At 46.3% G+C, this 26929-nt stretch overlaps 1 protein-coding gene across 14 annotated transcripts in view; it reads right to left on the minus strand.

The window, feature by feature from the left end:
* RASAL2 (RAS protein activator like 2) overlaps positions 1-26929 on the minus strand; it is a 264917-nt gene that overhangs the window by 106622 nt on the left and 131366 nt on the right. For 13 of the 14 annotated variants that reach the window (XM_075616626.1, XM_075616628.1, XM_075616620.1 and 10 more), the window contains exons 2-3: positions 12591-12718; positions 4212-4338 (exon numbers count right to left, since the gene is read on the minus strand). The exons of the other annotated variant lie outside the window; for it this stretch is intronic. In XM_075616626.1, coding sequence (XP_075472741.1) covers positions 4212-4338 — 127 coding nt within the window. In that variant the 5' untranslated portion in view covers positions 12591-12718. The remainder of the gene's footprint in view (positions 1-4211; positions 4339-12590; positions 12719-26929) is intronic. 14 annotated transcript variants of the gene reach the window in all.

Consider the following 26929-nt stretch of genomic DNA (forward strand, 5'->3'; position numbering starts at 1 on the left):
ATCAATGTTATTTCCCCCCACACTTGTGTCCATAGCCATTATGTATATTCTCACTATACATTGCTTTATAATGTCAGATCTAACCTGTATTTGGCCGCCAATTTCACGTAATAAAAAAATCCACTAAATCTAAAGCTATCAGACTGAATGGCAATGGCATATGCTATAGTTTAAAAGTAGGCGGTAGGTGAGTGACATCATAGTAAACTAAATCAGATAAGTCATTATCTAAACTTGTAATGTCTTCATAGCATCATAATACTTTGGCGTTTTTACTGTCTTTACCTAATCTCTTGTTATAAAAGCGTGTTATATGCAGGACGATTGCTCATCTAGAGTCTCTTCCTTTTGATGTTTTTTTTGGCCCATAATGGCAACATCATTAGTTTAGAGAGATAGTGGGAAAGAATGATAATTACCAATTAACATTTGAATGAAACAAACCAGCTGAAAATAGAAAGGGACTCATTCTGACAAAAGAAGCAGCTCCCTGAAGGTATGCAGCACTAAATGTAACTGTGTGCATGGTACATGTATGTGTATGGTATTGGTGAATGGGTATGGTGTAAATATATGTGTGTACGGTATGTATATGAAGTGTGTGTGTGTTGCAAATGGAAATATTACTGTGTGCTCATTTGCATGTCTTAGACAAGTTTGCAGCCCTGCCTTTCACCATTAATCACCCAGCATACAGTGCTTCAACTGCAGCAAGGGATTCTGGGAAGTGACATGCAAATGAGCACACAGTATATATATTTCTACCTTGAGGAAGGTCCCCTTTACAGGACCGAAATGTTGGTTATTATGGATGTCTAAGACAAGTTTTTAGATTTTTCAATCTGGAGTGCTGAGTCTTTATTGGAATTTAGTAGCTGTGTGTACGTGTGTATAAAAGTAACTGTGTATGTATCAGTTCATGTATATGTCTGTATGTGAGTGTATAAATGTCAGTGTGTATAAGGGAGGATATTTGTATGTATGTACATCAGTGTGTATTAGACCAGATATACTACACGTGTGTGTGTGTGTGTGTGTGTGTGTGTGTGTGTGTGTGTGTGTGTGTGTGTGTGTGTGTGTATATATATATGTAGGTGTGCATCAGTGGTTTTTTTGTACATCCTGCTTAATTATACTACAATGTGTAAAAATGGCGGAAGATAAAAAAAAAACAAATAAAAAGCAGCGAGACGACACAGTGCAGGGTCGTAATAGCTCACGGGCTTCAGTGCCTCCGGGTTGAAATCTTTGCATATAGTCTACAGAAACTCCGCACTGTGCAGAATCCACCCAGAACATAATATCTTAAAAACCAAAGAAGATCAAAACAAATTGTCATGACCAGTTCTGTTATTAGCACAATCCCAAAAAATGACCTATAATGTAAATCATATCAATAACCAGTGTTCGACAAACCTATACATTTGCTCGCCCCGGGAGAGTGGATTTAACCCCCGGGCGAGTAAATATTGGCCCAAGCAGCACACGTTTGGTACTAGGTGGCGAGTAGATTTTTTTGTGTGGCGAGTAGATTTTTTGGTGATTTGTCAACCACTGTCAATAACTGTCATAAAAGTCTTTTACATAGCAACACAAATTCATGCTCTTATACACAGTGAGGATAACTCCTTAGTATAGTCTGATAGAGACAGATTACAATTGAGTACATGATTTGCAATACAAATGATTTAAACATGGATAATCTACGTTATTCATGATATAGGATGCTTTTCCCGGATATATTGACTGTTAGGGTGACTGGTGATTTTGGACTTTATGCGCTCTACGCTTGAATCTGCAGAATGAAATACAGTTAATCCACAAGTATCAGTGTGAATTCCTTTGTTAGTTAGACATTAAAGGCGTGAGGCTGTGGTCACATGTAATAACACCCCTCTAATTTGACATAAAAACAAATACATTCATTAATTCCACACCGTTTAATGAGTGTGGTTACATTGCCCCATTGCAACATCTGTCTGGGCATGCTCTGAACCCCGAAGAAGCTGCTCTTCGTCCTATGTGAGCTATAGATCAGCAGAAAAGCAACACACTGGGTAATGCCGCTGTCACATCACAAGGTGAGAAGACCAATCTGTCTTGTTCAAGACCCATTGTCAGCTATTTGTAACCTTGGGCAAGTTACTGACTTCCTGAATCTCTAGCATCTACATTACTTTGTGCCGAAAAAATGCTATGAATGTTGTCCCCTATCCGGTCAACGCTACAGAAAACTGCTGTTAATATCATGTACAATTATTCAGTTGACAACAGTTGCAGGACGCTCCTGCCATGAAAGAGTTAACGGTCATGGGTTGCTGGAATGTGTTCTCTGTGTGCACTGTGTGTGAGGTTCTACGAGCTGGTATCTGAAATCCCCAAACCAATACGAGTGGTGTATGGTCATCCGATTTACTTAATGTATGGTCAAAGATACCTGGGGAGTTTAGGGGGGTAGTAGAGGGGTCACTCGGCACCTTAATGTTAGAAGAAGCCTCGAGTGAAGTTTACTTCTGGAAATGTGCAGAAATACCGGAGGAATGGTGAGAAGAGCTTTCAAATATGAGCATACCGGCATGCGAGCAGCTACTGATGTGGTCACAATGAGTCCTGCCTGAGCACCATCAAACACTAGCGCAGAAATAGTTATGAAATGCTATTTATAGCAGTACTGTATGTGGCAATTTTTCCACAAGATCAAATCAAATCTGCAAATACCCTAGAATAGCAGCTCTCCATTATTTCTCAATTACTTCTGGAATACACACAAAGTCCTTATTTCATCTATATAAGGTACCACATTGGTCTTTTGATGGGCTGTCAACTCATTCAATGTGTATTGTCGATCGCTAGCAGCGCTGGCGTTGCAATGAACTGAGCGCTCTCATGAAGCAGCTCGTCTACAACATTAAACCTTTACTTTGCAGCTTAAAACACCCATAGGCCCAGATCCACAGAAAAAAAAGGTGCCTTGGACAATTAGCCGCAGCCGTTTCACCGCCAGGACATTTGGTCTTTGCAGATAATACAACCTCAAAACCCCAAAATGTAATCCCATACCCTAAAAACCTAAATGTAACCCTTTCCCCATAACACTAACCCTTAACCCCCCCAAAATTGTAAAAGGTAACCCCTACCTAACGGGCAAAACATCCGCGGCTTAAACGCGGCCCCTTAGCAGCTGAATCATTGTGGGGAAACCGTGGCAGCTAATTACGGAAAACTAGCAGCGCTATACAAGAACAAACAATGAGTATTACTAGAAAAAGACCAAGACGACGACCAAAAAATATATAAGAGGATGAAACCAGACAAATTGTTGGAGAAACTTGGAGGAGAGTGTTTGCAACCTGGAAGATCATTGGGGAGGTCTTCATCCAGCAATTGGTCAACAAGGGCCGATAACCGACTAAATACACACAAACTTTAAATGCCATTTCCTTTTCTCACATTTAAGTGCTTAATCCATATGTGCAAAAACAGCCTGATCGTCCGCTTCGGTGGATATAGAATAAGCCCCTTGGGAGTTATATTCTTTATGTTTTTTCTTGTTCAGAAAGATATAATGATGAATATAGCAGGCATGTCAAAACATCTCAGCAGAAAATAAATTCCAGGTAACCAAGAAGATGCCTACAGAATGAACGGACACCCCGCGTGATTGTGACAAATCAAACATGAAATGCCATTATAAACCAACACTTTGCGATGTAACTTCCCACTTGGAGAAATATGTGTTTGCACAGAATTTGGTGCATTACTAAGGAACCGAAGTCCTGTAGAGCAGCCTTTAACACGTTTTCTTCACCTAATGTGATATGCGACACCAAGTTCATAAAGAGACTCAACTGATGCTATGCTCGGGCAGTCAAGAGTTCTAAACTTAGGACAGCGACCAGGGGCGATTGACCACCCAGGTATTATATTAATCCCAACTCCCCCAAAATTGAGAAAAATGCAGAGGATTGTAAACTAATGGGAGCTGGCAATTTAATTACTAATATATACTTTTAATGTCAAGCCACTTATTGCATTCCAACGTCTGTTCTGTGATGGTTGGCGGCATGTAAATAAAAGATTACATGAATACATACTAGAGTCATTTTAACAGACATCTTTAGCGCAAGTGGTGCTCCGCGCACATATGAAAAATTGCTAACACAGATGCTGACCTTCTGACTTCAATAAATGATTGGGATTTCGAAACTTACCCAGCTTGGTGGCTCCCTCTGGCGGATACTCTGGAAACTGACCCTCGGAGGGGACACTGACGGTTCTACGGAGGCTCCGGCCTTTGCTGGTTTCTGGTGGTGGATCTTGTACGGTTTCACCGGACATCTACAGGGGGGGAAAAAAAGGGCCAAAGCACAAGAATGACGAGATTCAGTAAGGATTCCTGCTAATCTCCTTCCAGCTCAAACAGATCATTCAGTCCCCACTTGATCTCTTTATCCTGTGTGTGATTACAAGCCTGGAAGGAGAAGCAGACCAGCTGGTTTGAAGTGACTGAAGTACTCCCTCTTGAGGAAGACGACATGCAGTGCCAGGGAATCAGTTAATGTTCATCTACTTCCCCTGCTGTGTATCGTAACTCATTAGGCAAGCGTGTGTGGTCTATGGATGTAGGTGATGGATGCTAAGTGAGGTCGTTTTATGCTGCATTTTCACAGCATCAATGCATTACTGGCCCCCTGCTCTGGTGTACAATGTGTTTTAGAGTTGCCTATAGAAGAACAATGTTTAATCTATGATGGGATGTAGTAAATCCCACTTTGTTTTGCTGGCATGATGCACCTTAGCCAATATTCTGCATCACATGTATTTTCCAAGTATATGAAACAGGTTCTAGTAGAAAAGACATATACAATGTAGGGCATTACTACACACTGTCCTGTGCCGTGATAAATAGACCTCAACGTCCGAGAGCTCACTCATAGTCTTTCTACGCGCACCTTTTTTTAAATTATTACATTGGACAGCTCTAAATAACAACCACCTACAAGACAAGTGAACACTGAGGTCACCAGCAGTGTGAAATCATGGCGGATACATGCTGCTGTGCCTACGGTCGTTTCTAAATACACATTTTCTCATTAAACCATCTAGTCTATACAAACTTTTCTGCAAGACCATTTTGCTTACCCAGAAGCCATGTGGCGATTAAGCAGAGATAGGACAACCACGCTAATTCCACACCTACAAGAGTTACCTGCATTGGATGTTAGAATTGGGCCATTGTGCCTTTTTACAAATAAAACTATGGCTGCGTTATCCCTTTGCACAAATTGTGGGCGTATGTGATGTTGACAGCACCGGATCTCCAGGCTATTTATGGGCTGGCTTTTAGGCCCCTGAAAGGACCTCCTATCTTAGGAGACTTCAACCTGTGTGTTCTTTGTAACCAATTTTCATGTAGCCATTATTCATTATAAATCACAAGCAACTTGCTATTTGCTTTGTAACTTTCACGTGTTTGAGATGATTGTCCCCATGAGCAGGTTTAATGCTGCCCCGTTGAAAGTCGCACACTGATAAATAAATCTGTTGAATTCCTTGCAAGTGCCAATCACGTATTCCTACTCGGGGAAGCAAGGATGTAATGATAATTACACAGCTAGCAAAAAATATCCCTCCCACCAGCTCTGGGCACAAACAGCAACAGCAAAACAAGTTTTTGGCAGAAAGATTTGCTTTCTGGAGGGCATCCTTCTGTGTGTTTCTGATCATTATATGGTGCGGAGTAATGTGTCCGCCCACATCAGACAAATTATTGAAAAAGGAACTGTGGCACTCTCCGAGATAGCATTCACGGGATGGTGGAGCCTAAAGAATCCATCCAAACCAGTCGGAAAGGGGAAATGACAAGTAATTGGATGTACTGGAATGGTCTAAAACCAAAACATGAACCCCACAGGGGTGCCCAAAGTTTCTGAGCTCCACCCCCCTGCCTGGCAGCCCCAGCGCACGCGCCCCTCCCCGCCCCCTTCCTAGGCCCCGGCGTCAGATGACGCCACGGGTCATGTGACGTTACTCTGCAGTGTCATTTGACACCCCCCCCTAGAAAATCTTGCGACCCCCAGTTTGCACACCCCATCCCTAGATCATGCAAACTATATAGGCCAACACAGATTTATTTCACAAGTCGGTTATGAGTACAGTTAAAACGTGAGCGTAAACAGCCATGTAAGTTACGTCAAAAAAAGGAAATATTCAGAGTATGAGTATGTCAGAAAACTGTACAGGGAAACCAGAAGTGAAGAGGATGGATCGATATCCATTACCATCTGGGCTCCCAGCTTTCTTTCCCTCCTCGCCTTACCTTTTTACCATTTCTATAATGCCAAGAAAGCTATGAACTAGAAGCCAAAGCCGCCTGATTTACCAGATCGCCAAATACTGCAAGCCCTTTGACCAGACCGTTTACACCTATTCCTACAGAGATCTCTCCATTTCCAATGGATTCACAATCCAGTAACTACATTGCACACGTGATCTTTCAAGGATGGAAATTATATGGCTCTTTAATGTGTCATAAAACAAAGCCAATGAGAAATGTTGGCTTGATATACGCTCCTGCGTTAAATCTACTACACTGTAGATACACCTAAGCTTTGAGGAATGAGGACACAGACTTCAGATTGCCGGGTACAGATGCTGGCTGTAGAGCAGTGGGTTACAAACCTCTTTTCAGGGACCCCCCACCAAGCCACATTTTGGAAACACTCACCCAATCCTCTATTTGTATGGAATCGAAATCCAGTCTCCTATTTGCTAATCCCTTGGTCATAATGAAAATGTGGCTGGGGTTCCCAGAGGGAAGGTTTAAAGCCCCCCAGTGGTTGAGCATGTGTTAAACCCACTCAGTACAACTCTGTATCCAGTGACACTGTGTGAATAAGCCCCATGGAATTTCTAGATGGCAAAGTACAGTGCTTTATGAGTCACAGAATAGAGCTGAATGATGATGTACAGAACACGTGGGAGGCCCCACACAAAGCATCTACTGGCTCTGGAACTCAAGGGGGTGATAGCAGTATTGTCAACTAATCAATCACTTGATAAGTGGCTGTGTATAGAGCAGGACATCTCCATTCAAACCTTGAGAGGAAAGCAACCGCAGAATATTAAGAGGAGGGATAGTGTTCACTGTGGCAGGGACATAGCTATAGCCCGGCCAGCCCGTGCTCTTGGGGGTCCCGCTCTCCCTCCCCCCCTGTAGAGACAGGCGGGGGGAGATGGGAGATGGTATGCTGCGGTGGACCCCCGTGTTAAAGGAAAAGCAAGCCGGTAGATGACAGCAGCAGGGGAGGAGCGCCCTCTAGCAGACTGACCCGGAAGTCTTTCTTACTTCCGGTGTCTGCTGCCACAGCTCCTCTGCCGGCTGCTCCTCTGATCATCTCCCGCCAAAGGTGGGCATGGGAGAGAGAGCTGAGGGGGAGAGAGAGAGCTGAGAGGGAGGAAGGGGGGGGTGAGAAGAGAGAGCTGAGAGGGAGGGGGGGGGGGGTGAGAAGAGATAGCTGAGGGGGGGAGAGAGAGCTGAGGGGGGGGAGAGAGAGCTGAGGGGGGAGAGAGAGAGCTGAGGGGGGAGAGAGAGAGCTGAGGGGGGAGAGAGAGAGCTGAGGGGGAGAGAGAGAGAGCTGAGGGGGGGAGAGAGAGCTGAGGGGGGGGGAGAGAGCTGAGGGGTGGGGAGATAGCTGGGGGGGGAGAGAAAGCTGAGGGGGGGGGGAGAGAGAGCTGAGGAGGGGGGGGAGAGCTGAGGAGGGGGAGAGAGAGCTGAGGGAGGGGGAGAGAGAGCTGAGGGGGGGGGGGAGAGAGCTGAGGGGGGGAGAGAGTGCTGAGGGGGGGAGAGAGTGCTGAGGGGGGGAGAGAGTGCTGAGGGGGGGAGAGAGTGCTGAGGGGGGGGGGAGAGAGTGCTGAGGGGGGGGGGAGAGAGTGCTGAGGGGGGAGAGAGAGCTGAGGGGGGGAAGAGATAGCTGAGGAGGGGGAAGAGATAGCTGAGGGGGGGGAGAGATAGCTGAGGGGGGGGGAAGAGATAGCTGGGGGAAGAGATAGCTGAGAGGGGGGGGGAGAGAAAGCTGGGGGGAAGAGATAGCTGAGGGGGGGAGAGAGCTGAGGGGGGAGAGAGAGCAGAGGGGGGGAGAGAGAGCAGAGGGGGGGGAGAGAGCTGAGGGGGGAGAGAGCTGAGGGGGGGAGAGAGAGCTGAGGGGGGGAGAGAGAGCTGAGGGGGGGGGGAGAGAGCTGAGGGGGGGAGAGAGCTGAGGGGGGGGGGAGAGAGAGCTGAGGGGGGGGGAGAGAGAGCTGAGGGGGGGGAGAGAGAGCTGAGGGGGGGGGGAGAGAGCTGAGGGGGGGAGAGAGAGCTGAGGGGGGGAGAGAGAGCTGAGGGGGGGAGAGAGAGCTGAGGGGGGGAGAGAGAGCTGAGGGGGGGAGAGAGAGCTGAGGGGGGGGGGAGAGCTGAGGGGGGGGAGAGAGAGCTGAGGGGGGGAAGAGAGAGCTGAGGGGGGGAAGAGAGAGCTGAGGGGGGGGGAAGAGAGAGCTGAGGGGGGGGAAGAGAGAGCTGAGGGGAGGGGAAGAGAGAGCTGAGGGGGGGAGAGAGCTGAGGGGGGGAGAGAGCTGAGGGGGGGAGAGAGCTGGGGGGGGAAGAGAGCTGGGAGGGGGAAAGAGAGCTGGGAGGGGGAAAGAGAGCTGGGAGGGGGAAAGAGAGCTGGGAGGGGGAAAGAGAGCTGGGAGGGGGAAAGAGAGCTAGAGAGCTGGGGGGGGGGGAGAGAGCTGGGGGGGGAAGAGAGCTGGGGGGAAGAGAGCTGGGGGGGGGAGAGAGCTGGGGGGGAAGAGAGTTGGGGGGGGGGAAGAGAGCTGGGGGGGGGGAAGAGAGCTGGGGGGAAGAGAGCTGGGGGAAGAGAGCTGGGGGGAAGAGAGCTGGGGGGAAGAGAGCTGGGGGGAGAGAGATGAGGGGGGGAGAGAGATGAGGGGGGGAGAGAGCTGGGGAGGGAAAAGAGTTGAGGGGGGAGGGAAGAGAGCTGGGGGGGGAAGAGAGCTGGGGGAGGGGGGGGAGTGAGCTGGGGGGGAAGAGAGAGAGAGAGAAGAGGTGGCTGAGGGGGGAGGGAACAGATGGCTGAGGGGGACAGAGAGCTGAGGAGGGGGACAGAGAGCTGAGGGGGGGACAGAGAGCTGAGGGGGGGACAGAGAGCTGAGGAGGGGGACAGAGAGCTGAGGAGGGGGACAGAGAGCTGAGGGGGGGAGAGCTGAGGGGGGGAGAAGAGCTGAGGGGGGAGAAGAGCTGAGGGGGGGAGAAGAGCGGAGGGGAGGAAGAGCTGAGGGAGGGAGGAAGAGCTGAGGGGGGAGGAAGAGCTGAGGGGGGGAGGAAGAGCTGAGGGGGGAGGAAGAGCTGAGGGGGGGAGGAAGAGCTGAGGGGGGGAGGAAGAGCTGAGGGGGGGAGGAAGAGCTGAGGGGGGAGGAAGAGCTGAGGGGGGAGGAAGAGCTGAGGGGGGGAGGAAGAGCTGGGAGGGGGAAAGAGAGCTAGAGAGCTGGGGGGGGAGAGAGCTGGGGGAAGAGAGCTGGGGGGGGAAGAGAGCTGGGGGGGAAGAGAGCTGGGGGGGGAGAGAGCTGGGAGGGGAGAGAGCTGGGGGGGAAGAGAGCTGGGGGGGGGGAAGAGAGCTGGGGGGGGGGGAAGAGAGCTGGGGGGAAGAGAGCTGGGGGAAGAGAGCTGGGGGGAAGAGAGCTGGGGGGGGGGAGAGAGCTGGGGGGAGAGAGATGAGGGGGGGAGAGAGCTGGGGAGGGAAAAGAGTTGAGGGGGGAGGGAAGAGAGCTGGGGGGGGGAAGAGAGCTGGGGGAGGGGGGGGAGTGAGCTGGGGGGGAAGAGAGAGAGAGAGAGAAGAGGTGGCTGAGGGGGGAGGGAACAGATGGCTGAGGGGGACAGAGAGCTGAGGAGGGGGACAGAGAGCTGAGGGGGGGACAGAGAGCTGAGGGGGGGACAGAGAGCTGAGGAGGGGGACAGAGAGCTGAGGGGGGGGGAGAGCTGAGGGGGGGAGAAGAGCTGAGGGGGGGGGGAAGAGCGGAGGGGGGGAAGAGCTGAGGGGGGGGGGGGAAGAGCTGAGGGGGGGGGGGGAGAAGAGCTGAGGGGGGGAAGAGCTGAGGGGGGGGAAGAGCTGAGGGGGGGAGGAAGAGCTGAGGGGGGGAGGAAGAGCTGAGGGGGGAGAAGAGCTGAGGGGGGGAGGAAGAGCTGAGGGGGGGAGGAAGAGCTGAGGGGGGGAGGAAGAGCTGAGGGGGGGAGGAAGAGCTGAGGGGGGAGGAAGAGCTGAGGGGGGAGGAAGAGCTGAGGGGGGGAGGAAGAGCTGGGGGGGAAGAGAGCTGGGGGGGGGAGAGAGTTGGGGGGGGAAGAGAGCTGGGGGGGGAGAGAGCGGGGGGGAGAGAGCGGGGGGGGAGAGAGCGGGGGGGGGAAGAGAGCTGGGGGGGAAGAGAGCTGGGGGGGAAGAGAGCTGGGGGGAAGAGAGCTGGGGGGGAAGAGAGCTGGGGGGAAGATAGCTGGGGGGGAAGAGAGCTGGGGGGGAAGAGAGCTGGGGGGGAAGAGAGCTGGGGGGGAAGAGAGCTGGGGGGGAAGAGAGCTGGGGGGAAGAGAGCTGGGGGGAAGAGAGAGAGAGAGAGAGAGAGAGAGAGAGAGAGAGAGAGAGAGAGAGAGAGAGAGAGAGAGAGAGAGATGAGGGGGAGATGAGGGGGAGATAGAGAGAGAGAGAGATGAGGGGGAGATAGAGAGAGATGAGGGGGAGATAGAGAGCGATGAGGGGGAGATAGATAGAGAGAGATAGCTTACGGTAATATAACCTTGTGTTAAAGACTTCAGTGCCAGTAAAGCTAGCAATAGGTTGCTGGCCATTCTGGCATTCAATGGGTTAAGCCAATAAACAATAACTGGTTTTAGTTCAAATTTAAAATGCCATTAAAATGCCATTAAAACAGAATAGTTCCCCATTCCAATGCAACAAAACTCATGTTGTGTGGCAGAACTACAAACTCCCTTTAACAGGCGTGTTGCTGATCAGCATGGGGTCGGTGTGTATTTCGTTTGCACTAATGTTTTCACACCTGTGGCATTCAGTCTCCTGCTGTCTGCGTTAAAACAGCCCAGGGACGTGAAAAGCCAATTTACGCAGGTGACAGAAGTGACAGGTGTATGAGAATATGCCCTACACCCCGATCATGCCACGCTCGCCTGCAGTAAGTGGCACGTGTAACGTGCTTCCACTCCCTCCTACGTGGAGTCAAGAGGTTATTTTTCGGATTACTTCTAACACCCTACAATGGGGGCGGGAGATATGTGTATATTTCAGTGTATTCATTCACATCTCTCCATATGGCGAAATAGGTGAAGAAGCATTGGTTAAGATCAGAGGTGGGCAACTCCAGTCCTCAAAGGCCACCAACAGGTCAGGTGTGAAGGATATCCCTGCTTCAGCACAGGTGGCACAAACAGTGGCTTCGACTGTGCTGAAGCAAGGATATCCTGAAAACCTGACCTGTCGGTGGCCCTTGGGGACCGGAGTTGCCCACCCCTGGGTTAGATTGGATGGCTCTCTGAAGCTGGATTCACATCTCGCTGTCCCCCTAACCGCTGCAGCACGAACCTGTGTTCTTGCCTGTGACACATTTCAGTGTACAGTATGTCTGTACCACTGACTGGACTTCTCAAGTTGCATTCCCATGTTTAAAGGTGCAGTCCCACTCAGAACAAAAATAAAAACTAATAGGGTTAGGGCCAACACTAACCCTAATATTATTCAATATTAAGACTAATAATAATATTAATTAAAATAACATGACAAAGTATAAATACGCGAAGATCTTTTCATTTAAAGCAAGTTGGAAAACGTTGATAACTAATGCAAAGTGAGACTCTGGAGTGTTAATTCTTTCACCTTCTGCCTTTTGTTTGTTGTGCACGTCAAACGCTTCTCTTAATTAGCTGCTCCCCAGACATTAACGGGGTCTAAATACATCCGATTACGCTCTCCCTGGCATGGAGGAAGCAGGACTAATGAAAACCCTCTATGCTCATGTTTCCCAACGAAAGACGACGTTCAAACTCCAGGGAAAAAAAAGGTGGATACGTACAGGCATACCCCGGTTTAAAGACACTCACTTTAAGTACACTCGCGAGTAAGGACATATCGCCCAATAGGCAAACGGCAGATCGCGCATGCGCCTGTCAGCACGTCCTGAACAGCAATACCGGCTCCCTACCTGCACCAAAGCTGTGCGCAAGCGGTGAGACTACAGAGCCTGTTACACATGTGTTATTTACATCAGTTATGCACGTATGTGACGATTGCAGTACAGTACATGCATCGATAAGTGGGGAAAAGGTAGTGCTTCACTTTAAGTACTTTTTCGCTTTACATACATGCTCCGGTCCCATTGCGTACGTTAATGCGGGGTATGCCTGTATCTGATATATATACTTTATTTTCAAAACGCAGCAACAACCTAGATTTAACCCATGGCCCCAATCACTGGCATTTGCACCCCCCATGCCCCCAGTGGGCAGCCTCTGTTTGCCAGTGCTGTATGTCACTCTGCAAAGCTCTGTGCATTGTCCTCACCTCGTCCTCGCGGTTCAGCAGAACCAGCTGGCTTTCCGTCAGGATGCAGTACTTCCTCTCCCATGTGGTGCTCTCGGTGTAGGGGGACTGGCCACACGACAGCCGGTGAGTGGGGGGTCCTTTCACATCTAGCACACAGAGCAGAGAGGGGAATAAAGTCAGTGCACGGATAGCAAGAAGAAAATAACGACGGAAGTCCCTAACCTATAAATATGGAGAAATAATGAAACAATAGTTCAGTGTACACATTTCTGGGTCGTACATGTATATACAAAGAAGCCTACAAGGTTTTAAAGCCTGAATACTTTGCGTTGGCCAAATTAAAGGTACCAGACAGGGGGCAGCTACCTATTTTATTTTCTCTTCATTTTTAGCCTTAAGTTCCACAATAAATAGATTTCATGGTGAAGTATTTCACAAGCAGAGGTACGTGTTGCACTGACCATGTTAAAGGTACAATCCTATTTCCTGATTTAATTAAAAATGAAAAGTAAATAAAAACCCCAAAAATAAATAAAGTGAAGAAAGAATATTCTTTCAATTTTAAGAAACTTAAAAAAAAAATTTTAAAAACAATTTGGCGGATTTTGCAAACCAGTCAACGAGATTTGAAAAAGCTGCAAAACTTCAACTGTATTAAAAAATTAAAAAACACACAATGCTAAACTAGATTTGGCAGCTTTCTGTGTTTCTTCAAAATGCAAAGATTTTGCCGCTGCCAACATTTTAAATTTGCACAAACAGTGGCAAAGTAAACGCAGATCTCTGCTGAAGGGTTTGCTGTTGACAAAATCATTTGTAGCCAAACTGCAATGGTATATGAGGGTGCAGAGTACCCACCACTGTTATTTACAAACCAACATCTCCGCCTAGATTGTAAGCCCTCTGGGGCAGGGATTTCCTTTCCTATTGTCTGATCTTGCTTGTTGCGCTTATTGAATTATAATTCCCTGTACTGTATTATCTCTCTTGTAAAGCGCTCAGCACATAAAATATCAAGATGCTTTTGTTTTAAATAAATAATGTAGCCTCCAGCATGCAAACAGTATCACTGCTTTTACAGTGCCACCCTTTGTGACTTCTATGGTGTACAGTTCTACCAATGAAATAACACAGCATGACAGCATTGTTGAAGGACAGACCTACTGCTCAAACAAATTGATGGACAGATTTTCCAGCAGTAGCTGCTTCTAACCAGGGACCGACTTCCTCTGCTCTGCCAAGTAAAGTCAATTCTGCCAACATGGAAAAGGGATGCACTTGGATCTCTGTACAGACCGGTATTCTTTCATCCCACAGCAACCTACTGCAGGGGTTCGCCCCCCCCTCCACCCTCCCCCCCCTGCCAACTTCCCTCCCTGCTCGCGCCCTGCCCACTCCCTTATGCCGCGTCGCCGAAGACAAAGTAAGGGAAGTTGCAGCGCCTCACGCGATCCCCCACCGCAATTCATTTAAATGCCTTGGGGAAGAGCGCGGGGCCTCTGCAACCGCCGTGCCACCACCCCCTCCCCCCCCCCCCCCGAAAAATCTTGCGCCCCCCAGTCCTACAGTGTACTCTAAAATACCTTTTCTCGTGTCCTTTTCCTCTAAAACACAAGAGGGCAGTCTTTCCCTGATAATCTGCTCTCACACACTGGGACAGAAACCCCAGTGATTGCCGTGCAGGGACCAGCCCACAGCCCAGGAAACCGGCACCAAAGATCTCCAGGGGAGAGGAGCTGCTCAGTAACAATAGCAATGATAGGTACAAGCAGAACATAATTCTCCTGGGGTGGTGGGTGTAATATACAAAGAAAGCAAATGGGACTAAGATCACACTGAGAAATCATATATATCACAGGCAGGGCTGCCACCTTCTACTGAAAGCCAACCCGGGGGGGGGGGGGGGGGGGGAAATCCCGTGTGGCGCGGCGGTGTGGCGTGGCGGCGTCTCCAGGCAACCTGCTGCAATTTCCCCCTCCAACTGCAGTGAAGATGGCTGCGTGGCGTCAAATGATGCCGCATTGCCATGGCAACGCGCACAGCGTCATGATGTCACGTACCGTCCGGTTACCATGGCAACGTGGCGTCATTTGACGCCGCGCAGCCATCTTCACTGCAGTTGGAGGGGGAAATTGCAGCCGGATGCCGGAGAAGCCGCCACACCATGCCGCCACCTGGAGATTGACGACGACAACCCCGTAGTGCCCGAAACCCGGAGAGGTGGCAACCTTGATAACAGGGGACCGCCCCATTTGGAGATGGAAACGTTGGCACTGCCGTTACAATATGCATCATATTTACAGATTGAGTGATAATACTTTTGATTTCTCAGTCTATTTGTATCATGTGTGTGTGTGTGTGTGTGTGTGTGTGTGTGTGTGTGTGTGTGTGTGTGTGTGTGTGTGTGTGTGTGTGTGTGTGTGTGTGTGTGTGTGTGTGTGTGTATATATACACACACACACATATATATATATTTATTTATATAGCGCTCACAGCTGTACTCGGCACTTTACAAGAGAGACAATACATTGCAGGGAATTATAATACAATAAGAGCAACAAGCAAGATCAGACCATAGGATAGGAAATCCCTGCCCTGGGGAGCTTACAATCTAAGCTAAATCCTCTCACTGCCACAGTTGCCAGCAACGCATTTGACTTTGACCATATAACGTGTACCAAAATTAGATGGCAAGCTCTTGGGGGCTGGACTCAACTGTACAGAGAAGTGGCTCAGTGAGTAAACACACCGACTAAACAACACCGAGTTTGAACCTGGTTCAATTCCTGGTGTCCGCTCCTTTAGACGTTGGGTTTGTCACTTTATCGCCCTGTGCCTGCATTCAAGCACAGTACCACTACAACCACAGCATTATTATATCTGAGCTGGAACTACGGAAAGAACAGTTGTGCTTAGATAATCTTTTTACTTTTATTAACCTGTAGCCTCCGGCAGGCAATAGGTTAACTGTTACCTGCCAGAGGAGCCAGCAACCTGATGTGTCGTGTTGCTGGCCCCTCTCTGAGTGAAGGGGTTAGCTCAACAGTCACACATCACACTCCCACCGCATTAGACAATTGGTCAGAACCACTCCCAGCCAAGTCCAGACGCCCGGCGGCAGTTTCATTATCAGGGGATTTTGGAAAATCTGAACGTGTGGGGTTTTTTGTGGTTGTCAATGAGCTTATTGTGCCGTGTATAACTCCTAACTATAACGGAGCAGGAAGTGAGTCAGTCCCTTCTGTGAATCTTCAACTCTGCCCAGAGGAAGCTCCTCAAAGAGAGGACACAATGCCATTAGACGGCATGAGTGGTTGAGAAGGAAGCATCATGTGCTCCTGTGTGACTCAGTTACTCTAGAAAGAGGATATACAGTCAGACATAAGCTACAGCGAAGATCCATTCTCTCTACCCATCGGAGAAACTCGCATCCCATTTGATCTTTGGCTTTTTTGTTTACTATTAAGAAGTTCCCTGATCATTATTTCTTTCCCCACTTCATTTACTGCATTTGCTTTCAGGAACTCAGCTGGGAAACTGTTCAATACATCCACTACCTCAGTGAAGGAGTACAGACTCACATCTCTCCAAGTAGGGGATTCAGTGGCCGTTAACAAGGATCAAGCTCCTATACCCGTAATCTGAGCTCTGTGAATCCCCTACACAAGACGCTTCCCTATATTGAATGGAAACAAAATTGTGTGTGTGGGGTGCTGAGCCACCCCTGCGTTTACAGCTGCAGACGCCATTATCCCCAACACGGTTATGTGGCACTTATTATTTAATGTATAATTATCTCACCGTGGGAGTTGTGGTTTAATTTTTTATACATTTTTTATCACTAAATTGATGGTATAGTCACTGCACTGTATATATTTATACATTTAAACTTTATAGGTAGTTAGGTAGTAGCGCACAGTTTTGTTTTTTGTGCTTCCCTATATTGGCTTCCCATTAACTTTGGAACTTCCCACATGCTTATGTCCGAAGCTCTCAACTCCTCTTTTCCCCTTTACATTTCTTGCCATGGCTTTCTCCTCTCTGCTGTGCCTACAAAACCCTCTCCTCTCCCTGCCTTTGGATCCCTCTTCTCCACACTATGTGCCAAGCGCCTACTCTTCCCATTTTCTTGACTCATCTGAGAACTAAGCAGCAATACAGATTTCCACCCAATGTTTTCTTCTATATGCAAAGCATGTGACAATGTATTATTCTACATTCTTACCTAAGCTGGCAATCGTTTGGTGCTCCTGTTCTACCGCTGTCAAAAGTCTGTTTGTGTGCCTAACGAAATGGCCGCCTTTCAGTTTCAATTAATCTTTCAGTCAGTATAACTCAGCAGCTACAATGTACCCTGATATTACCAAGGTAACATTGACTTTTGTTAGTTTGTAGCCCAAACTGCAGGGAACATTGGCAAAAAATTATCGCAAACATAAAAGTGTGGCAAAGATCTTGCACTGCTGGGGAGGTGGGCTACAACATGAGCAGTTATGAGAAATTCTCAAACTCCAACTCTGCAAACGGATCCTCGTGGCTTCAAAAATCGGGGGCGACACGGCGTGCAGGGTCCATATCGGGGAGCGTGAGGCCTCCGACTACAGCTGAACCCACGAGGATCCGTTTGCAGAGTTGGAGTTTGAGAATTTCTCATAACTGCTCATGCTCAAGCTCTGTGAGTGCGCACTTTGTATTGTGTCCAGTCCCATAAAATTGTTACACTTTATTACACTAGGAGTGCACCTGTTCTCTTATTTGTGTGTTTATAGATATGTTTGAGGGATTGGCGATTACTGTGTCCAGGCTGCAAAGACTCCAGATGACTGTGTATTGGGACTGGTTTTTACTATTTTTTCACTTTTTCTTCTAATATATCTTTTATTAAACAGTGCCTACTGGTAACCCATGCACATAGAGACCAGACTGGAATGTTACCGCTTAGAAATAGACCACTAGACTATTAAATTAGAAATAACTAGTAACCTATATTAGCATCTAATAGTGCTAATCTGCCAATAGACCAAGTGCTGTACTAAAATACTACAACAGCACAATAATGTAATCATATATATTTATAATGCAATAGTGTGTGTGTGTGTGTGTGTGTGTGTGTGTGTGTGTGTGTGTGTGTGTGTGTGTGTGTGTGTGTGTGTGTGTGTGTGTGTGTGTATGTATATATATATATATATATAATATACAGTCCAATGGGAAACAAAAGAAAAATTCCAACACGGTGGGGGGGAAGGGGGAATTCATTTTCTTATACCATACAAAATCCATTCTGCTCCATACAATGAGGCATTGACCAAAAAAGGGTCAGCTCCCTAAGAGATCAAAGCTCAAGCTGCCCCTGTTCAGATGGTAATTTTGGATAAGGAACAGATTGGCGGATAGAAACGCCTCTTTTGCTCAGGCCCGGCTTGTCACTTCACCTGATGGGGGGGGGAAGCCTTTTTTCTTCCTCTTTCCCATGGATTCCTAAACTCTATTAGACAGGGTTATAAATATTCAGAGCTTGTGTTAAAGGGATGTCATGGCTTGGATACAGAGGGGGGGTTTATTCACCAAATTGTGATAGTGCCGTTTCAGGGGGGCGGGGGAGGGGGCGAGAAATCACACAGAGTCAATGGGAGTTTACATGAGATTGTGCCCTGATCGGCACTACAGCCGTTTAAAGAATAACCTCCCAAGTTACCAAGCAAGAAAGAATTACTGCTAATAACAAAAAGTAAAGAACACCAGAAAATACATTATTTATTGCCACAGGAAATCTTTTGGAAACCAATGGGTTTCTAAGCATAGAATGTATGAGGAAATTGCTTTAAAATACACTGCTTACCACTCTGGTAGTAAATGGGTTAAACAATGATAACAGAGGCTATGATACATGAAATACTTAGTCAACTACTTTATAGACATATAGTAGAGACAAAACCCCAAAATATTGAAACCTAGTTTTCCCAGAATAGCAGCTATAAACTCTGCCTCGCTCACACCATCTTTCTCCCAGAAGGCTTTGTATCTTGTATCCGACATCAAAACATGCACTCACAGCTATTAAGGGAAAGTAATTTAATTTGAACTACTTCCAATGAGCAACGTCTGCTATGTTAGCCCACTGCATGTTAACGTTCATTAGACGGGTATGGATGACTTGTAAAACTGTCACGTGACTGGTTCCATTAGTGACATCTGACCCGCTGAACAGAAACAATGAATTGAATGTTGCTTAAGGGGCATAGTCTAGAAAAACACGCAGAATATAAAATACGATTGAATATCTACCTAGTCCATGTAGACTATTTTTAACACAATAATAATACACAGCATTATTAGAGCTGCACTTTACGGAGTTGGTTTGCTTCATTTAACAAACAGTAGGGGATGGCTGTTTCATTTTCTCAATGGAGCTACTGTAGTATGCTCCAAATTAGGACATGTTTTGTCTTTCTGAAGGCCATCATCTGGTGTTCTTCGCCTAACGGAGTTAAGTAAGATTGCTTATATGACAATCAAATGAATGGTAACCAACCCCTTTGGGCACCTGCTTGTTAAGGAATGATGTTAATACATCTGTTTGGTTTCTGGGTCCTCTGGCAACGAAACGTTAGTATTGTATTGTATGTCTTTATTTATATAGCGCCATTAATGTACATAGCGCTTCACAGTAGTAATACACGTGGTAATCAAATAATTAACAGATAATATAAATAACAGGTCACGGGAATAAGTGCTTCAGACATAAAAGTAACATTAAGGAAGAGGAGTCCCTGCTCTGAAGAGCTTACAATCTAATTGGTAAGTAGGGAGAACGTACAGAGACAGTAGGAGGGAGTTCTGGTAAGTGCGTCAGCAAGGGACCAAGCTTTATGTATCATGTGTTCGGAATATCCACAGTGCTATTCATATGCTTCTTTAAGCAAGTGTGTCTTAATGTGGGTCTTAAAGGTGGATAGAGAGGGTGCTAGTCGGGTACTGAGGGGAAGGGCATTCCAGAGGTGCGGGGCAGTCAGTGAAAAAGGTTTAAGGTGGGAGAGGGCATTAGATAAAAAGGGGGTAGAAAGAAGACATCCTTGAGAAGAACGCAAGAGTCTGGATGGTGCATAACGAGAAATTAGGGCTGAGATGTAAGGAGGGGCAGAAGAGTGTAAAGCTTTAAAAGTGAGGAGAAGAATGGAGTGTGAGATGCGGGATTTGATCAGAAGCCAGGAGAGGGATTTCATGAGGGGAGATGCTGAGACAGATCTAGGAAAGAGTAGAGTGATTCTGGCAGCAGCGTTTAGGAAAGATTGTAGGGGAGACAGGTGAGAGGCAGGAAGGCCGGACAGCAGGAGGTTACAGTAATCAAGACGGGAGAGAATGAGGGTCTGAGTCAGAGTTTTAGCAGTCGAGCAACAGAGGAAAGGGCGTATCTTTGTTATATTGCGGAGGAAAAAGCAACAGGTTTTAGAAATGTTTTGAATGTGAGGGGCGAATGTGAGAGAGGAGTCGAGTGTGACCCCTAGGCAGCGTGCTTGGGCTACTGGGTGAATGATCGTAGTTCCAACAGTAATGTGGAAGGAGGTAGTACGGCCAGGTTTGGGAGGAAGTATAAGGAGCTCTGTTTTTGCCATGTTGAGTTTAAGGCGTCGGAGGGCCATCGAGGATGATATAGCAGAGAGACATTCAGAAACTTTGGTTTGTACAGCAGGTGTAAGGACAGGTGTTGAAAAGTATATTTGTGTGTCGTCAGCATAGAGGTGATAATTAAACCCAAAAGATATTAGGTCACCTAGAGAGAGTGTGTACAGAGAAAAGAGAAGAGGTCCCAGGACAGAGCCCTGTGTTTTTATAGTAAGTCAGCAATGCCTAGTGTTTTACAGTAACATACAGACAATGTCACACACAAAGGATGAAGCACAGCTGACATAAAAGCTGGAAATAAGAGGCCAAAAATCTTACAATCTAACCACTGTGCTTGAGCCAAACATCTCTAGCATACTGCAGGATACAGCAATACTAGCTACTATCACGGGCTAAAGCAGGGGAGCCAACGCCAAGGGCCACCAACAGGTCAGGTTTCAGGATATCCCTGCTTCAGCACAGGTGGCTCAATCAGTGGCTCAGTCGAAGACCTGTTGGCAGCTCATGAGGATTGGAGTTGGCCACCCCTTGTCTAAAACCTCAAATCCCAAGAGACACTGATGGCCCCAAATGGTTTTCACTATGTCCACTTAACACCATCAATATGCAGTGAGTCTATTTCTCTTGGTAATCTTGTAGCTATTAGTGTGGCTAAATGAGGCAGAAAGAAGGCCTCACAGATTAACTCAGACCTGACTCTTATAGTAACCATTTACACTACGTTTTATCTGGCACATAAATAAACTGCTGCTGCCAGATTGCCCTGCAGAGTGGACCGAAACGTTGACCCTTTTTTTGTAATCAATTGATATTTTTATACATTACAAGACCTGGTGAGGGACTACACTGTTGTGAGTCGTGCCAAGATACACAGGGCCATAACATGTCCTATGTTGTTAGCCTTATTACCCAAACCCTTCTCGAGACATGACATTCATCCGCGCATACTACAAGTCACCCAGATGTACTACCCAATGTAAGTAAATGTACAGTAGTAGGCTCCCAGGAATTTCACACTCTACTAGCCCCTTCCAGTTGTTACTGCTTCCAGGTCAATCGATGTTTAAGCCCATGCAAGGCCTGCTATAAGAACATGTGTTTCAATGGGTTGCATTAGATTCCCAGCTTCTGCGCAATCAAGAGTTATTCTAATGATAATACAGCAGCGTGAGAAACTGGACTCAATCCAGAGAGTTCAGAGCTGGAAATTCAAAAAGTCATACGGAAAATAGTGAAGCTGTAACCAGCCTCTGTTAAATTTACATATATATATATATATTTTTTTGTGAAAGTGGAACATTCATTGGATGAGTTTAAAAGGGAAACTAAGCAACTGGAGATCCTCCTACGTCTCACAGTGCATCTCTGCCTAAATGGAACACCATTATTTGCCAAGTATAAATTGCAATTATCTACTTAGGAGCTATCCAAAGAATTACAAAGCCTTCCCTGATCCAACACCCACACAGCAATCTGTGGAAAGAAAGACCGTCGCCTCAGAACTGTGCAACTATTCAACTTAAACTCACCTCCGAGAAGAGCCGTGAGGCCAAAATACTGCATAATGCACACACACGGACTAATCTCATTGAATATTACTGCATAATGCACACACACGGACTAATCTCATTGAATATTACTGCATAATGCACACACACCGACTAATCTCATTGAATATTACTGCATAATGCACACACACCGACTAATCTCATTGAATATTACAGCATAATGCACACACACGGACTAATATCACTGAATATTACTGCATAATGCACACACACCGACTAATCTCATTGAATATTACAGCATAATGCGCGCACACGGACTAATATCACTGAATATTACTGCATAATGCGCACACACGGACTAATATCACTGAATATTACTGCATAATGCACACGGACTAATATCACTGAATATTACTGCATAATGCACACGGACTAATATCACTGAATATTTCAGCATTCTCATTGTTTGCACACTATGTTTGTTTTCTTTCGTAAATTGTAAGCACTTTGATAGCTACAAAAATTAAGTAAATTAGGCCAAATTTACACTGCTTGTGCCAATCTGCATGGTTTTCCTTTTCCCCTAATCAACAGTTACATATTATTATGGTAACAGACGGTTTAAACCGTGTAGACAAGCAATGCTGTACCTTGCTGCTGGAAACTCCTCTGGCCCCAATGTGAAATTGAATAATTAACACTGAAAATTTATATTCTGCAACATAAACAATATCAACCAAATGTGTTAATTAGGATACATAATAAACATGGTCAGTGTTCCAGTCGCCCAGGGAGCAAGCCCATGGTAAGGCTACGGCCCTGGAGCCTGCGCTGCACGTGTGCCTGCGAGGCTGGCGGTGCATGCAGCTGAGTTCCCGGTCTGCAGTGAGCTGCAGGGGGAAAGGCAGGGGGGCATGACAGGGGCGCGGCCATGACATCACCCGGCAGGTTTGCCCTCATTGGCTGAACCGCCGAGGGACTTGGCCTAGCGCTCCGTCACCCGTGTCCATCTCAATTTTCAAGTCTGGAAGAAAAACTTGCCGCGCAGCGGTCCTGACCCAATTGAGAGGCGCCTCTTGTCCCGGCAGCGCCCGCCATAGCGAGCGCTGCAGTAGCCAGTGGGGACCAAGCCTTAGGGATGTTTGCAAGGCTGACGCTTATTGCACTGTTCCCACTTTACCGCATCCTTGGTGCCTAAAACGATATGGGGCAAAAGGCTTTATTTCTCATAGGACCAAAATATTGGCAATGTAAATGATAAGATAATACACATTAAGAAGAGACCCCATACATGTTGTGAGGCTACATGCTGTTTCCACCATGATCAACTCTCTTATTGGTTCATTAAAACGTGGAGCAACCTATAGTACAACATATCCACACTTCTCCAGGCCGATAGGACAGTTGGTATTTTTAACATGTGTAGAAGTTATTAGGATTTTGAATGGCGTTCCCAATTGTAAACTTTGTCCATTACTTCCAAATAAAGGTGCGTATGGCCTGATTTTCTAGTAAATACATTATGGCGATATGTCCATATTTCTCACAGTGACTGCAATATAAAGCTATACAGAATATGATACAAAACTTCAAACGGCATAAAAGCTTCCTCTCTACATTCAGTGAATAGAACACAGGCTTACAGAACATCAGGGCAGCTGCTTCTAATGCACTCTAACCCCATTATCACCAATTAAGCAACCACCATTATGATGGACTGAAGGAGTCTCCCATTGATGGTGTGTAACCTTTTCTCAGATCCTCTGATCAGGCCAAACATTTTAAATTAGGTTTGAGTTCTTCCAGCCAAGCTGGTCCTGAAGGAGAGTAGGTTTCTTGCAGGTTGAGGTGCATTTTCAACATATGAACTTGAGAGCTCCTCATTGCCATAGCTCTGCGCAAACATACAGATTATAACAGTGGGAAATCCCGAAGCAGCATTGGAACACACATGCCCGGCAAAAACAGCACATCACAAGGGAAGGGAATTATGTTACTCTGCAGGTTTCAAGAAACTTGGGTATTTGGAAAGTATACAATGTTTAATGGTTATACTTAGATTGTAAGCTCTTCCTAGCAGGGATTTTCTTTCCTATTGTCTGATTTTGCTGCGCTTATTGTATTATAATTCCCCGTACTGTATTCTTTGTGAAGCACCGAGTACACTTTTGGCACGACATAAATATAGATATATATACAAACATACAAAGTGCTTCTGAAAATGCAGAACTACATTTCACTTATATCTGCACTAAATTCAACTGTACCCTAAACACACATGCAATTTGAAGGCGGGTTTCAATCAACTTTGAATTAAAAAAAAAACACAACTAAAGAAATACCAGCTATCCTTTCACATGGAACCGTATTCATATAATTGCCAGATTAGATTCCTTTGGTTTGAATGTCCTCAGAATCTCATTCAAAGGCCGATCAAATGTAGGTTTCCTGCTCTGAATGAGGCAGGACAGAAGAGCAGCAGAGGCTACCAGCTCAAGCACAGACCACACAAAGGAGCCAAGCAGATATTCCAAGGGGAACATTTCAACAGAAGTACGTACGTTCAACGAATGAAGGAAAGTGTTTGGGAGAGACACTAGGGAAAGATCGTACAATCTGGTACAGTCTGACTTTGTATCAAGGGACAATGGGCAGATTAAATGTTATGTTGCATCAATTTCTATGTTCGTGTACACATCGGGAAGGAAACTGCTACAACGTCCTATGCAGACACTGACCATCACAAGGTCCTATGCAGACACTGACCATCACAAGGTCCTATGCAGACACTGACCATCACAAGGTCCTATGCAGACACTGACCATCACAAGGTCCTATGAAGACACTGACCATCACAAGGTCCTATGCAGACACTGACCATCACAAGGTCCTATGCAGACACTGACCATCACAAGGTCCTATGCAGACACTGACCATCACAAGGTCCTATGCAGACACTGACCATCAAAAGGTCCTATGCAGACACTGACCATCACAAGGTCCTATGCAGACACTGACCATCACAAGGTCCTATGAAGACACTGACCATCACAAGGTCCTATGCAGACACTGACCATCACAAGGTCCTATGCAGACACTGACCATCACAAGGTCCTATGCAGACACTGACCATCACAAGGTCCTATGCAGACACTGACCATCACAAGGTCCTATGCAGACACTGACCATCACAAGGTCCTATGAAGACACTGACCATCACAAGGTCCTATGAAGACACTGACCATCACAAGGTCCTATGCAGACACTGACCATCACAAATCAAACAAACACAAAGCAGATCACAAACAGTCCAATGTGTCAAGCCCTAACATGTCTGAGAATAGTGCTTGGCTATGGATTGCTGGTCCACCTGGCAGTGAAGAGGTTAAAATAAAACAATGTTTCAGAGATCCAGTATTACATGGATCTAAAGGTTTACAGTGAGTCTTCGGTGGGACGTACAAAATAATTACAGTAAGTTAAACTCTTATGTTAAAGCCAGTTGGAAAATGGCAGAATCGAGTTATATGTAAAAAGGATTCAAGATGATGCAAAAAGATCATGTGAAATGTCAAATTAGCAGCATTGGATTAAAGGAGAAAAAAAGGGCCGCGCCATCAGAAAATAGCCTGCAAATATGGTACGGGAGAAGTGGCCTGGGCCTGGCCCTCTGACCTCCCAGTCACTCCTGTTGAGTGCTCCCTTTAGTTTTAATATGGCTATGGAGATGCAGCAATTTACGCGGTACGTGTGGGCAAATGTGTATGCACAATACAGGCAGTCCTCGTTTTACAACGCTTCGCTTTACAACGCATGGCTTATCCAACGCTAGGCAATGCATACCCATGTTCATTTTTACAAAGCCAAAACGGCTTATCCAACGCTCTTACGACGCTTTGCAACGTTGTTTGTGTATGTTATATATTTTATATTATATAATACTATATAATATAGTATTATATTGTATATTATATTATATATAAAATACAGTATATACACTATATAATTTATGTGTGTGCTGCATATCTTATTGCCTGCGTAAAATATTTGGTGTATTTTACTGTTAAAAATGCCTTCAGGAACGGAACCTTTCATTTAAACAGTGTTCCTATGGGAAAACGTGTTTCGCTTTAAGACGTTTCGCTATCCAACGCCATTTTGAGTAACGCATTGTGTTGGATAACCGAGGACTGCCTGTCGTCTCTTGCATTATGCAGGGGTGCAGCACAGCCTTAAAATACCCACCCATCCAGGCACTTTCCTTCCAAGCAGTGTTAAACACTAAATAAGGAACCTATAAACCCCACTTCACCTGCTTTTATACACATTCTGTATTCCTTTATGTTACTGTTTGCTAAACTACTGTATGTCAACGATGTACAAAAGGAACAAAGCAGACGTATTATTGAGGTGACATAATCAAAAGGGAAAGCAGGTGGGGTTTTTTTTTTTTTGACAGCTCATATTCCGGTTTCAGCTCTGCATATAAGAGGCTCATTGTGTATAGGAGTAAACTGACATCGCCGAAATACAAGCTTCATTCCACGAATGGTTTATCTCCATAGCTACAAATAAATATCCAAAATAACTTGCGTTCACCTGATCATTGCGTTCATGAGTCATCACTCTGAATTTCATAGGTACTTTCCCTTTGAATCTTATCAACCAGAGGCTTCATCTTGGATAAAGGAAGAAGCAACATCGTTTTTTTCTCCATCATGGACAAAATCCAAGTGTGACTCAAACTAGCAAGAAGTCAGTGAGAACAAGCTTGTTAGGCCTCGGCCAGGGAGGTGCTGAGCAGGCGCGTGCGCTCACCCTGGCCGCTCAGCAACACATTGAGGCAATGTGTGTGGCCAGCATGAGCGAGCGACAAAGGTGACAAAGAAAAAGTGCGCAACAACAATATATAAGTGACGTGATGAATGTGATACAATGAAATGGGTGACCTTGTGTATAAATTGAAGTAAATGGAGCGTCTGCAGCTGTGACACCAGGGATGGCTCTTGTGACACCAGGGATGGCTCTAGTCCCCCCTATAAGCACACAAAAAAACAGAAAACACAGCGCACAACGCTCATAGTGCATTAAATGATATCTTTAGTAACCAAAATAAGGAGGTAAGTATTGTGCGTACATAAGGATAAAATTAAACAAGCATTTCAGGGTTATTGTTACCCAAACACCAACGGACGCCCGTGATGGTCTCGTGGCTCTCTCCTTCTC

The sequence above is a fragment of the Ascaphus truei genome, chromosome 10 (assembly GCF_040206685.1).
Source record: "Ascaphus truei isolate aAscTru1 chromosome 10, aAscTru1.hap1, whole genome shotgun sequence".
Lineage (NCBI taxonomy): Eukaryota > Metazoa > Chordata > Amphibia > Anura > Ascaphidae > Ascaphus > Ascaphus truei.